At 41.6% G+C, this 15,193-nt stretch overlaps 1 protein-coding gene across 1 annotated transcript in view; it reads right to left on the reverse strand.

The window, feature by feature from the left end:
• Positions 1–8,635: 8,635 nt before the first annotated feature.
• Positions 8,636–15,193, reverse strand: part of DAB1 (DAB adaptor protein 1) — a 98,476-nt gene continuing 91,918 nt past the window's right edge. Inside the window, exon 15 of the mRNA XM_062497563.1 lies at positions 8,636–8,680. Within this exon, the coding sequence (XP_062353547.1) occupies positions 8,636–8,680 (45 nt within the window). The remainder of the gene's footprint in view (positions 8,681–15,193) is intronic.

Genomic DNA, 15,193 nt, shown 5'->3' on the forward strand with positions numbered 1-15,193 from the left:
ACCCCTGAGAGTGCCTTTCTCTGTCTCTCCTGTTGCTGGGGAGGACAAGAGCCCCCAGCCCTGGCTGGGCCATTCCACAGAGATTCTCTGCTCCACATACCCAAAGTCTTGAGCCCATAAAAGCAGGACCTGTCATGGAATCAAATATAATCTCTCAATGTTTTCTTGCTACTACACTGAATCATTTTCTCTCTTAAATGGCCCTGACTGGGCTGAGAACTTACCATGGGCTGGCTGCCATCAGTTCAGCTGGGCTTTCAAAGGCACATCAGACAGAACGTGGAACAGTTTTTCTTTGGTTTCCTGTTGAGCCTTCACATCCTGCTGCTTCTCCCTCCAGGTACAGCTTTTGGATTCCTGAGACACAAGAGTCTTTCCCTTCATTTTCCTATTAGTCTTAGCGTACAGCAAGCATCTTAGAGAGAGCAAAGTTCTCTGAATCTGTGTTTCCCTGCACAAAATGAGGAATATCATTGTGTTTCCCACCCTTCCCCTTGCTGGACAACATCTTTGAGAAGACAGAGCCTGACTGTGCAACTCTGGCTTTTAGCAGCACAATCTCTCACCCTGGGAAACATCTCTGAGGCCTCTGGTGATACAATTTTAATTTGCTCATTATGGCAATGATGGGTGCTCTATGTAAAGTTATTAATATTCACTAATACCTAACAAACCCAACAACCTCAGTGCCATTACCTGGCCAAGTGTTACACCTTAAGGTCTCACAGTTACCTTACAAATGACATTATTCTGTCTGTGGAGCCATGTCACTGCCAAAGAAGCAACTGGCTGAGAGATCTTTCTGTTTTGGCAGCCTGATAACAATTTAACACAGAAAGGCACATTAACCAAGTCCTTGCAGTAATCTGCTCCAAATAAAAGGCTGTATTTCAGGCAGCCCTTTTTTATCTCAGAGTTACTGAGCACAGTGATAAACTGCCCTCTAGACATGGACGATGAACTGTTAGGGGAGACGATTCAGGCTGTGCAAAGCTTTCTGTTTGCCTTTTTTTGCTTGATTTTTCTTCTTCCAAATGACTTTGCCCCAGCCTGAACCCAAGATGAGCCTGTGTGATAGAGCTTGCTCAACCTCTGGCACAATTGATTCAGCTGTTAATCATTTATCCATGACAAAAAGAAAAAACAACCAAAACCCCACTTACAAAAAGACCTCTCCATCCACAGGACCTTTGCTGTCTGGGAAATACAGCACACTTCCAGTATTTCAACAGCAGTGAAAGATAAACCAAGATTATAAACACAGAGCACCCTCTAGATAGAACTTCAAACCATGACAGTGATCCCAGCATGTGGAATTTTCAAGCTTCTCTCTGATGCCCGTCTTTGTTTTGGTGCCTCTCACTGTGCACATCTCAGTGGTGAACATGCAGGAGTGGTGAATTACCACAAGTGAGGACAAAACCAGAGCAGGGACCCAAGAGGCAGGACTTCCTACAGCTCAACACACTTCAGAGAGAACTAAAAAGCACCATCAGGTTTTACACGTAATTTACAACCTGATTTAATTAGAGGTATGTCTAACATATGAAATTTATGCCAGCAACCACAGGTCATTTTCTGCTTCCTCGGTCTATGGATCAGGGGAATGTTGCCTTGCTGTGTCCTCTTTCCTACTGCAGCTCCTTCTCCACTGGTAGCTGTAGCAGCTGTGGCTTTCTGATGAGCTACAGTCCCAAACCAACTCTCTAAGTTGCTGAATTAGGATTCATCACACTTGAAAATCAAATGCCCATCATCAAAACGAAGCCTGCAAATGCAACACATCCTTTGCAGAGTTCATATCCCAAGTTTGTGAGCCTTTGCTCCCTGTAAATAAATCCTCTACAGTTTCACCAAACAGGATGGTTCTTTAAAGGGCAGTTTCCTGTTAAAAGAAAAACTGAAACACATCAGAGCTGAAAGGCCTTCCCTGGGAAAGATCAGACTGAAGCCAGCAAGAAGCTGTTTATAGATTATTAGTGCACTTTTTGAAAAGTTTCTTTTTCTCCTCTGAGAAAACTTTTATTCCCTGCTTTGGAAATCAGAACACATTTCTTTCTGTGGAAAAACTCATTCAAAGGTAAAAAGAAGCTTCCCACCCATTTTAATTGTGAAGAACGTAAGGTGGCAAATATATGGTAAAGTTTACAGCCAAAGAATAACCCCAGATTTTTACAATGAACCCCACTGCATCACCACTTCTATTACTGTTATTTTTTGGTGTGAGGCTGCTCTCTGGAAGGTCCTGGACATAAAAAACTCACGTTTCTGAACTTCTGGTTTTGATCCACTAAAAATCATGTCTCATTGTGACTGAGGCCAAATCTGGCACAGGCTCACTAATAGGCTCTGAAAGCTCTCAAGAAGAAGGTAAGACAAAGAAAATCCCTCCATGTCCCATCCTTTGTCTCCATCTCCTCTCCAATAGACCTCAAGACAACACAAACTTGTTTTCAAACTAGAAACAGCATTTTTAAAAGGAAAAAAAAAATACACTCATAATCTATGTGTCAAACAGTAAAAAAATTTACAAAAAAATCAACATGTCACAGCATTGTAACTTCTGCTCACTTCAAATACAGCTCACTTCTGACACTGACAGCTGTTCTTACACCTCTAATAACTGTCAGAGAAGACAAAGATGCTACAAAAGGGTTTCGGGTTTTTTTAGCTAGTACATGGCAGTAATTCTTCCTAATCCTTTATTTTCACAAATGTCTGTGGCTGAATGGGCAGAGATTGCTGCCTGTTAACCTGATTTTCCTTTAATCTATTGTGATTTCCTTTCTTTGCTGGTGAGGTGTATTTATAGAAGTGGTACCACAGGATCTATGAAACAGGGTTGAAAAGCCAGCAAATAATATCAGATCTTAAAAGATCTTTTATTAAAAAAAAAAAAAAAAACCAAACAAACCAAAAAAAAAACCACCAACATTCTGTATCTAGAAGCCCCTTGAATGGGCAACATCTGAGGCTATTCTTCTCATTGAGATTTTTTCAGGTGCTGATAAAACATTTTAGGGTGATAGATGAGCCACAGGGCAAACATTTCCATTGAGATAAGACTATTTAAAGCTCTAAAAACTAATAGCTGGAGAGCTGTTTCACTAATAGACCTGATATTTCCTGCCTCCAGTAGGATAATTTCAGAAAGAGACAGGCCATGTTACAGGTACTCAGGAAATCCTATCAGGCTATCTCCCCATATTTCTCACTGTCATGAGCTGAAATGTGTAATTCAGTTTCACCCCACTTTCTGACAGCAAGTAAAACCAGAAAAAAAACCCACCAAACCCACACCTTTTTTATTCTCCATACCAGTCTTACCTTGGGTATTTAAAAACAACATAATGAAGGTCTTTAATGGGGCTGATGAAAAGCATATCAGTGTGAGAAGACCAATTCATGGAAACCCTCAGCACAAGAGAGAAATACTCTTACAAATCATGACTTTTGCAGCAGTAACATCAAACCAGAGCCAGGAGCAGGAGGCTGAGTCCCAGGATGGCACTAACAGGAGCAGAAGAAGCCAGGAGCTGTGCCTCCACTTCTCACTGCTCAGATGGACTTCCACTGTGTTCCCCCACCACTGTGTGCATCCCACGTTGGCTCAGGGAGGGAATTGCAGAGAACAGACTCAAACCTCTGTGGAAAACTGCCAACAAATATCCCCTTCCATTTCTTTGACATGATATTCTTCTGACCGAGAACAGCATTTGCCAGGAAAGCAATAAATTGAAACCTGACAGGACAGGAGTTCTTCAGAAAGCAAAGAAAGGAAAAAGGAAACAGTGCATGACAAGATATTTCACAACCTAAAAAACAGCCAGAAGACATTACCTGCTCTGTTGGAGCAACTGTCACTGAGAAGTGATTAAAGCACAGAAAACATTGCCTTTAATCCAACGTGAGGGAGTGAAAATTGCATATTCCCAGTCTATACAAGCAGTTGCTTTCCCAGAAGCCACTGACATGGAGAGATCTGTCAGCGTTCTCACTGCTGTAAAACCACAGGCTTATTTTGCAAACTGTTTGCTAATGAAATTCTCATTACTGCAAGAGATCATGGCCTTAATTAGCATTGGTTAAACTGGGACCATTTCTTGAAGTGGTCGTGTCTGAGCTGGGCACTCTCACATACAATAAAGAGACTCTGAGTTACAGAAGTATTAATGTGATACAGCATATAAACACAGCACAGTCAAAATACATTCTTAGCCCTTCTGCACACTCTGAACAGGTCCTTCCCTCCCTCCTTGGGATACCTCCTCCTCACCACTGCCAGATTACACCCCAAACCTGCTCATTCTGAATTTTTAAACTGAGTTTACACAACAGCTGTATGACATGAGCCAGTTTTTCTGATTTTTTCAACCAACTTCACCATGAGGGTACCAGAAGAGGATCAACAAGACCAGATTTAGCCTTCACAGTAAAAACACATTTTAGTTTAAATCCTTACTTAGCTGTGGCTTCTTTAAGTGGATGTTTTGTAGCTGGTTGAAAACCAGAGATCACATTCTTCCTTCCAAGGACACCTGGGTACAGTTAGCTACACACAAATCAAAATGCCATTAACACTGGTGTGCTTTCACCACAGCAGAATAACCTTTATTCTCAGGTGGGATCCAAGTATTTCAACAACTTCCACTGACAAAGGCAAGGAATGTTTCACCATGACCTACTGGGCATTTTGAGGAAGGCATAAGACATCAAAAAGTAGAAATACAGTAAAATATATGTGCACACATCCACATCCCTCTCTCTCCCTGTACATAAAACATGTATTTCTTACACTTAAAATTTTACTGCATTACTCTCTTGGCAGAGAATGGGAAAATTCCTTCTCAGCTGAGCTTTATTATCAGTTCTGAGCATATTACTGGAAATTTTGGAGGGGTTCTGCTTTCAAACTGTCATGTTTAAATGCACATTGTTAATTTCAAATCCCACTTGAATGAAAAAAGCCAGCAAAATTAATTTCAGCTTCTCATGCCACAAAGATAAACCAGCTTTGGGAGCATCACACAGCACAGGCTGTCCCAGGAATGTGGGATTTTGCAGATGATACAAACACTCCTGGTTTGGGATGCTCATCCTAGAACACCCAAAAAGAGGCCAAAAAAAGAAGTGGAGGCAGCAATTAAAACCAGCAAGTTATGCATTTGCAAGATAAGCAACACTTAGTGTTAAAGATTAGTTATTCCCCAAATTGAGGATTTTCTTCTTTCCCAGGTATTTCCACTGTCAAAAATAAAGGCCATGCCAGACACCAACACTGCATTTTAAGTCTGGCACAATTACCCCAGAGGAGCACAAGCTATGAAACAAACTTACTGAAATGACACCTTTTTTAATGTTTTTATTCATAACAGTATTACATGGTGTGTTACAGAAATTAATGGAAAATTTCTTAAAAATTTGTCGGTTTCTGTTGTTGTTGCTGAATGCGTTACACATAAAGTTAAAAATAATGTGTCCGTATATGTTAACAAATGGTCATTATCTGAGGTAAAGTTAAAGTAGGTTTAGAAATGTACTGCAAGTCATTTTATCTTTCTCATCTTTATTAAAAAAATAAGTGTCAGAATGCAGAAATAAAAATGAATGAAAACCACAGAGTAAACATTTTTGCAAAGAAGGTGCCCAGTACGTTATTGAGATGAAAGGTTTCATCAGACACTTGGATGACTACACTCTATCAAAATATCTTTTCATGACAGGTGAAGATCAAGAACCTACGGGGGGGGGGGGGAATGGTAACAGGATGGCTGGTGGGGTTCCCTGGTTTGTAAATTTAAAGTGACGAATTTAGTGCTAGTGAAGGACGAGGGATTGAACAATTGCACAAGCTGGATATTTGAGTTATCTACAATACGGGTACAGTGCAGAGGTCCTGCAGCCCTCTCAGCCCAGCATCCCAGCCACGACAAGGACGATCATGAGACGAGGCAATCCAGAATCTGTTTTTATTCATGAGCGTTGGCAAAGGTAAGACAGGGGTCCGTGGTGATGGCCCAGCTGTCTCCCAGGAGAGACACCACAATTCCAGCCTCATTCCCTCGGCACCTATCCGTGAGTGATCTGCTTCCTACAAATGTCATCCTCTGAGACATCAATCTCTTCTCTGTGTTTCACCCCATAACTGGGAATGCACTGATGGCACTAAACCCCCAATGTCTGTGATGAACCAAAACTGGGTTTGTGGTTCCATGTGCAGGACAAAACCCCCAAAAATTAAAAATGCTGAGGAAGAAAGTAGCACCACTGTGCAAATATCAGGAAAATATTCTGACAGACATGTCCTCCAGAAACGCTTTTACCTCTGCTTTTAATCCTGAAACACTCAATCCACCAAGTTTTAAATTATCCCCTCCAGTTGGAAAACCTGATCTTCCAATGGGAGAGTAAGATTTGCTACGCAGCTGTTTGCACATGACTAAGAACAAGAATCAAATGACCGAGGATGGGGATCAAATTCTCCTCTCTGCAGGTTCATTAGGTCTATTCACAGCTAATTTCTCCTTCACATACATTCTGCAACGCACATTTCTCTAATTTCTCTAATTCAAAATAAAAGAATGGGATCGCGTTGTGAGATTTGTTTGCACGTACCAACAATCACCACCCCAGTTATTCTGCCTTCTAAACAATTTTTAACCTATAACAGAGATGAAATAAAGTAAAACATATATAACTCCAGGCCTATTTTAATCATGACAAAAATGTAAATCCTAATGTGTCAATTTAAAAACAAAATCTGCACAATAACCCTAAAAACTGATTAATCCTTTGATTTCTTTAACACTTTTCCTTTTTCTATTTTTGTTTTTTTCTTTTTTTTTCTTCATTTTTTTTCTTTTTAGTGTTAAACCACTAAATTCAATATACTGTAACTGCATAGGAACATCAGGAAAACACATTTGACCTGTATAACAATTCTCTGTAGGGCAAAAATATATAGATTCTTTATGAAAATCATGTGCTAAACATACGAACCCAAACACTGCACTTTTTGCTTCATAAATGTAAAAAAAGGAAGTTTTAAATTCTTTTTGTTCTGTGTGTAAACAGTTGGATGATTCTATGCAGAGGTTCAAAGGAATGTCAATGGAAAATAATCTCTTTTAAGTGGAATTATGTCTGTGTGATAACGCTAGACCATAAAATCAAGTGTTCCCATTAATTTCACTAGTTGCTGACAAGCTGACTGCTTTTGGCAAACGCACTTGAGCTTCAGCCCATTATTGTTAAGCATGTGAAAAAACATATGTGATGTGAGAACCACAAACTGGGTTTGCCACACCTCCCAAGCACTGCAACTTGCTACCTTCTCTACTGTGTAATGGCATTAGTAAAAGAATTTTCATAACAGTTATATTTACAAAAAAAATGGCAATTTTCATTCAAACTCCTTAAAGCCATTTCCCCTTAAACATTTAAAGAGTTTAACAGTAAGATTTTTTTTCAAGTTATAAAATAAAAATCCCATTTGATTTTTTCTGATGTACAAAAAGTGATAAAGATGAACAATTCTGATCACAGAGTCAGTTTGTTATTCCAAAATCCATGCCGTCCTTGTCCCATTTGTCAAGTCCGCTTCATCCAAACTCCTAAACCAGAAGCATACCAGCATTATTTGGCAAATGATTCTTTTTTTTCATCAAAAATGGCACACAGAGAAGAAAACACTTGTCTGCATAGCGTTACAGCAGCAAGATATCGAAGAAATAAAAATATTCCTTTTCTGCACTTTGTTTAGAGTTTCCTAGGAAATACTGACTCTTCTGTCTTTCCTCAGTGGGACTCAGTGTCCCTTCTCTACCCACAACATGAGTATTCCAACAGAAAGCAGCATTTCTTCCTCATGATGTGCTAGAACTTAAAAGGTCCATTTGGCAACATTTTCAGTCAAGGATGGATAAACAACCGAGTTCTGTTCTGTGGTTTCAAGTTGGGAATCATTTCTGCAGGAGGTGTTTTGCTGATAGATCTGTCACTCATACAAAACTAGAGTAAGAAATAAAAAAAAAAAAGAAAAAAAGAAAAAAAGGGAAAAAAAATGACACCACCAGTATTTTGTTGTTGTTGTTTAAATACGTCTACATAGGGGAAAAAAAGGGTCAGGATCAGCCTGATGTAAATAATGATGAAAAACATGTCACCGTGACATAAAAAGTGACGACTCGTGCCCAAAGGCTGCTGAATGATAATGCCACTGCTACATCCAGACTGTGTTTTTTGCTGAAAAGAAAAAAAAAAAAAAAAAAAAAAGGAATTTCTAACGCCCAATAAATTCCAGATGCTTCTTATTTATAGGTGGCACACAGAAGGTGACAAGTGTTTAAAAGACCGAGGAGTAAGATTTCCTAGTCTGGATACCCACCACTCGTGGGGACGGGGCTGCACTCGTGGTATAACAAGCAGGGGGAGTTTTTTTGTTTTGTGCTGCCATAGGAATCTGCCATTGGTTGCCAAAAAAAAACCACATCAGGAACACTCGTAGAGCCAGTCCAGGAGGGCAATCTCTCTCCTTTGCCAGACAAAATCAATCGGATAAAAGCATGAAAGCCAAAGGCCCGCCAGGTTGTTGGGTTTCGTTTGAGTCTTGGAGCACCACAAGCCTGTAACAATGCTATTTCTTAGGTCTGTTAATCTGCGCGTAGAGAGGTTCTGCTTCCTGGGGATAACAAAAACAAAATGAGCAGAGATGTCTCCAGACAGCATTTTCACCACATTTTTACAACATCTGCTTGAGAGCAGCGATACCTTGTGAGTCAAAACCCACAGAAGTGTTTGCTTTCTGTGCTGCCTTGAGTGATCGTGGCACCCCAGTTGAGTGGTGAAGAAAATGGGAATTACTTCAGAAAAATGAGTGTTCTCTATCCATTTCTTCCTCCAGCACTGGCCATGCACTGACCCTCACTGCTGGGCATGGACATAAAAAGGAATTCAATGATAATTTACAAGGCTGGATGTTTGGAAGTTCCAAGGCTGGAACTGCAGCAAGGCTGAGACTCCCCCCCCAGCAGCACAACAGCAGAACATCACTGTGGGTTTCGTAAAACTCAAGAGAAAACCACTTGCAAACAGAAACCCCCATGGAAAGCTGAGCTAAATGAAGCTGTGATGGGATTTAAAACAACAATATGAGTGGCCCATGAAGAACGAGGACTGCCAGCCCTGCGCAGTTTGATCAGGAGTCCCTGGAACCATTAGTGCAATAGTTACAGCTGGGAGGAAAGCATGTCAACTTGTTAACAAATACTTTCTTGGCCATTTCCTGGATGTGCGAGAGGGGGAAAGCTGCTGTGTTCTTCAGCTGTTGCTCCACAGCTGACACACCCTGTGCTTTCTTAACACTGTGTTCATCTCAGCTGCCGTGGGAAGCAAACCACCCGTGAACCCTGGAATCCACTCTACTTCATTTCCAGAAACTTAATTTATTAAACTAAAAATGACACCCAGAAAAGGAACAAGACAGGCAGACAGGCTAATTAATGCCACAACGCATTAACTCTCCACAGCTTGATAAATATTCAAATACCACGTCACGACGTTGAATTTAACCAAGTTAGAATCGAGTTACAGCAACATTGGGAGGAGCTGACTTTTGAGAAAAAAAAAAAAAAAAACCCTCAGAAGGTTTGAAATTCACTGGGCACTGTGGCACACAGACAGACCTGCCAGGGGCTGTCACAGGATTTTCATCACTGTTTGTCAAAATTATTCTGGGGATGAGAACAGCCCAAAGGTGGATCCATAGGGTGCTCAGAGTGCCCCAGGCTCTGCCCCATCCCAGTGCCCTGTCCTGCCTTAGAGTGCAGGAACACAAAACAAATCCAGAATGTGACCTGTTTCCTCCATGCCAAGCAAAGCAGTCTCTTATTCCCCAAATCTGCTGTGTTTCTGGAGCTTGCAGACACCCTGTTTGCCCAGCCCCTGCCCACATGGAGCCCTGAGTACTCCACGAGCACTGTGAGTGAGAGAAACTCTCCGGAATGATTAAATAAATGCTGCTGAAAATATCCTCAGCAAGAAGCAAATACATTTTGTGACCTTGAAAAACTGAAGGTAATCAAAGGAGATGACTGAGAGTAAATAACTGCTTTTCACACACTGTGAGTTAAGTCTACCTATGCCAATTTTCGCGTGCAGGCTTGAAGCTGGCAGAATGATCTATCACAGCTAGTTCAGAGAAAATCTGTACTAATTAATGTGTGAACCTGACACACACCAGGCCATTCTTCAGGCAGTTGCTGAACCTAAGGTCATTGCAAAGGGAAGTGAAAAGGAAGGAGGAGAACAAAAGGAGAGGGAGGGAGAACGTCCCTATGGAACAAAAGATGTCAGTTTTTAAAATGCCTTCAGGGAAAAAAAGAGCTTTTCAAAATGTCAAGTCTGCTTGTTAGAGCTGTCCTCAAACATCCTTCAGGTATGTAGATGTGCTGAAGTAACAGGTGTACCCAAGGTGCCACTGGACTCCACACCCTTGGAAGAGGAGGAGCTCCTCATCAGCAGCAGCACTTCCAACAAGCCTTTACAATGAAAAACTTCTTTGTTTCATACCCAACATTTATCTGTACAAACACCTGAAGTGGCAAAGGCCTGCATTTCTCACTGATTTAAATAATTTCTCTTCCAGCAGACCAGAGCATTTTGCATGAAAAGTGTGCTCTTACTTCTTCCTTCCAGTTGATTTCTCCCTTCAGATGCCTAAACGAGAAATTAATTGCAGTAATTGTGTGCAGTCTTCACAGTCAAAGGGCTTTGGTCAATACCTGAGATTCATTTTCTAGTATTATTTTGAGCCAATTCAAGCATGCTTTTAGCTCAACAATGCAAATGGTGTCTGTAAAGTAGTAATACTCAAGAGAGCAAAAGAGAATAGAAAGGGACAGGAAAAAGGCAAAAGCTGAATTGAGCATTGTTGACTTCATGGACAGTTCCTCTCACAGTGCCAGGCACTATTTTGGAAGGTCTTGAAAGCAGAAATAAATCCCCTGCCCACCCCTTTCTTCTTTCTTTTTTTTTTTTTTTTTTTTTAATATAATCCACATGAAAGTCACAGGGCATGTTATGAAAAGGCAGTTAAGCATTAACTCTTCTCACAGCATCTCACCAGCATTTTCTACCTTCTACCACTGCATTAGGAACAGATGCAGAGGGAAGGGAAGTTCCGGGAAGGGAAGTTCCGGGAAGGGAAGGGAAGGGAAGTTCCGGGAAGGGAAGGGAAGGGAAGGGAAGGGAAGGGAAGGGAAGGGAAGGGAAGGGAAGGGAAGGGAAGGGAAGGGAAGGGAAGGGAAGGGAAGGGAAGGGAAGGGAAGGGAAGGGAAGGGAAGGGAAGGGAAGGGAAGGGAAGGGAAGGGAAGGGAAGGGAAGGGAAGGGAAGGGAAGGGAAGGGAAGGGAAGGGAAGGGAAGGGAAGGGAAGGGAAGGGAAGGGAAGGGAAGGGAAGGGAAGGGAAGAAGTGGTCTTTGTCAGAACAAAAAGAGAGGGACAAATAAAACAGCAGACAAAGCTTCTAATTCACATAAACCCCTCGAATCTCACAGTGTTTTCCTTGCTGAACTGGTCCAGAATCACTTCTGATGTGCTTTCATCAATGCATAGGGAGAAACCAAGACAAGAACTGGAAGCACTTTTTTTTTTCTGCTGTATTCCAGAAATACTTAATCCTGCAAATCACTTTATCCTTCCCATTTTAAGGGGTCCAGACAGCAGCAAACACCATTTCTAGTATAGTCCACTACTGTGTGAGGCAACAAGGGTGCTAATGCTTTAGAATAACATTATACACATGCTAGAAGTAAATTTGCATCCCATTTGAAGATATTAACACCTGCCCCCCAGCAGAACTAATCACTGGAGAGCATCTCCTGGACGACTTGGGCTTGCAGGGGTGAACTTACTCACAAAACATAACTGTGGCTTAGGAAGGAACTCTTTTTACCCTGGCAGCCCTTTGATCACTGCGAGGCACCTGCTCCGTGCAGAGCTGCAGGCAAGATGTTCTCAGCTGTGGAGGTGAGACCTGCACAGATTTCCATGCCCTTTACAGCCACTTTCACTCCTGGCTGACTGATCAGAAAGGGCAGGCTCAAGAGTTTCATGAAATAAGTGTGCTGGAGAGCCACACAAAATGAGCATCTTGTGCTGGGGATGCAAGTGAAGGGGGTGGGAGTGTGAAGCGCCTTCTCTGGTTTTTAGCATGCTGACCCATAGGCAAAATAGGACAGAGTAAAGTTGGCAAGCGGGGTTGAAATTAAATATCTTTGGTGATAAGACAGGTCATTCCTACTGCCTCAATAACAGACAGTTTTTATTTATAACTTATTATTACTTACTAATATTTGTTATTTTTCTTACAGCCTCCATTAGCAGCATAAATACAGCAACCCTCTAGTTCAGGATTATGCCTGGAGAGTGCCTCTGATCTTACCATAAAACTACCTAGGAATATTTCCTAGTCCCAAATATCCAGTTTAATTATTAGCACTCTAAAAATCTCTGTTATTTTAGTAGCAAGGTGGACGCTGTTCATCCATGAAATGAAAAAGCAATGACAACTACTCAGAAAAATGATCCCGCTCCATATCTTGGTCCTGATAAAGAAATGAACTGCAGCCAAGAAACACTGATTATTTCTGGGCCCCTCTCCCAAAACAGTAGCCACACAATTATATCTGTCTACAGATCTGTCATTCACATATCTTTCCATCTACAGATCTGTCAATTCTCCTTCGTAACAATTGAACCTAATGGCCAATTTGAAGAAAACTGTTCAGAAGTCTCAAGGATGCTAAATTTTCACAAGCAGATTTTGAAAATCCGCTGTCGTGCAGAAGACAGGGAACTTTTAAATGACCTCACAGAGGAATGATTACAGAGGAAGAGAGGAGAGCTTGTCCCTAAATTGAATTATTGGGTTGCAAAGCAGCAAGAACACAGCTCTAGACAAGCTACAAAGAATGCTGTCTCTTGTTTAGAAGAAGAACTTGGAGAAAGGGAAAGGTACAAGGTGTTCTCAGGTGGGCTTGGTGACAATGGAGAGGTGAGAAGCCCTTGTATGAGCTGTCCACATGGAAATGGACAGCTTGAAGGAGACTGCAGAAGCAGAGATGAAGGCAAACCTGCAGGATGCCCCTGTTCACAGAGCAGCCTGGATTTCTCTGCTCATGCCCCTCTGTATTTCCTGGGAAATAGGAACAACCAACTGAGCAGAAGACCTGAAATGTTAATTTTAGGATTTCTCTGGAGTGAAGCAGGACTTCCCAACCTGTGATCCCCTTCCAAAGACACAACACTACTTCTCCCAGGTTCCCAGCCCTGCTCAGTGCTGTGTCCTTAGCTTGACAACGACAGCTTTAGAGCCTACAGCAAGAACAGGTCACCTGTTATTAGGAATTTCTCTTTGGACTTTATCCAGTTCCTACTGAGCCAGGTGAAAGCCTGGAACAGGTCCTGCAAATACAGCCTTTAGTTTTTTGAGCCTATTTGGAGCCCTGGTGCAACAGAAAAGGGGCAGAAGTGAGAGGAGGATGCAGAATCAGCTTGATATTCCCTCCTGAGGCTCACTAAGCTTCCAGGTAACCCAAGGCTTTGTCCATAAATTGCCGTTTTCTCTCCACTTCTTAAAACCAGCCCAAATACAAGAGTTATAGCAGCCCACCATGGAGCTGACTAAGATTTTTAGGAGCATTTATCACCAAGCACAGCACTTGCTCCAAGATGGATGATGGCAGTGGGCCACCAAAGCACCACCAAAAGCTGATAGACAAATATTCTAACAAACTGTTGCTCTCCTGACAGTGCTGATGGCATCGTGAAGGGTGTGACACATTTTGAGGGCTCCTAATTGTCTGCACACATTTCTCAGAACAACTGAACAATTTTTTTCAAGGAGATGGGCTCTAGGCACAAATGTTTTGAGGGTTTCTTGAGAATCTTTCATGAATGATTGCCAGTGCAAGTTTTGAGCTGGGCAGCAGCTCAATAGAGCTGTATTTGTTCCTCTGTTCAAACTTCCTGCTTTAATGTAAAATGTCAACAATATGAAATACTTAAGACATTTGGCAGGATCACAGCTAAGAAACAGTTCTTCCCCTCTCTCTCCTTTCACCACAATTACTTTCCACATAATCTAAAGAGAGCAATAGGGATTAAACATAATCTGAATAATCTGAAGATGGCAGTCATCTTAATTCTGTATTCACTTCACCTCTCCTGCAAAATCACTATCCGTCCTCAACACGATGCATGAACAAAAGGGAAACAACCAAATACAATAAACAGCTCTGCAAAGAGTAATCTTATTTCACCTGTGGAAGATGGGCCTTTCTGCTTATCTTCAGCCATAAAGGGACAAAAATGTAATGTATCTATAAAACGTCACATTTACCTACTAAGAGCTCATAGCTGTTTCTGAAAGGGTGACTTCTAGAACAGCTGCTGGAAGGATGAGGATTCTGAGAGCTGAAGTACAAGTTTGCAAAAGGAAGAGAGGAAAGAAGATAATAACTAGATGATAATATAGAATATCAGAAGGAATGAAGAAACCAAACTGCTGTGGTACCTTGAAAGATCAGGGTACAACCAACCAGGCAGGTGGATATCCTGAATACATCAAGATAAATAAAGATATTTTATGGGCAGTGCTGATTTCAGAGATGCTGGGAACAGACAGAATTGACATTTCTGCACACAATGCTCTGCTCCTGAGAGGTCCATTCAGCTGAGTTGTTACTGTGCTGTTCTTGGGTAAGAACCACGTTCTAAAGAGCAGAGTAATCTCCCATCTAAGCCACAAAAGTAGCTTTTATGCAGACTGTGATTCTTTTGCACGACACGTTTCTCCCCATTAAGTTTGTCTCCAAATGCAGAGCTCAATACACAACTCCACAGTAAGTCCTGAATTGATAATTTTCCATGGAGATTAGACTTCCCGTTGCTCTGACGACACCAGGCTTCAGAATTAGATGGGCTGGCTTTGGGAAGTGGATTTCCTATGGACTGCTGCTGAATGGCTCTGCACACAGGCACAATGATATTAGTGGAACTTCACTGGAGAGAGGCTTTCTTTTTTGGTTCAGCTTCCTGTTCCTGCCTACAGCTTTTAGGAATGACTGTAATATGATAATCGGGAACATTAGTTAACATTTCCTAGAATATATTTCTGAGAATTATACGTATTT

The sequence above is a fragment of the Cinclus cinclus genome, chromosome 8 (assembly GCF_963662255.1).
Source record: "Cinclus cinclus chromosome 8, bCinCin1.1, whole genome shotgun sequence".
Lineage (NCBI taxonomy): Eukaryota > Metazoa > Chordata > Aves > Passeriformes > Cinclidae > Cinclus > Cinclus cinclus.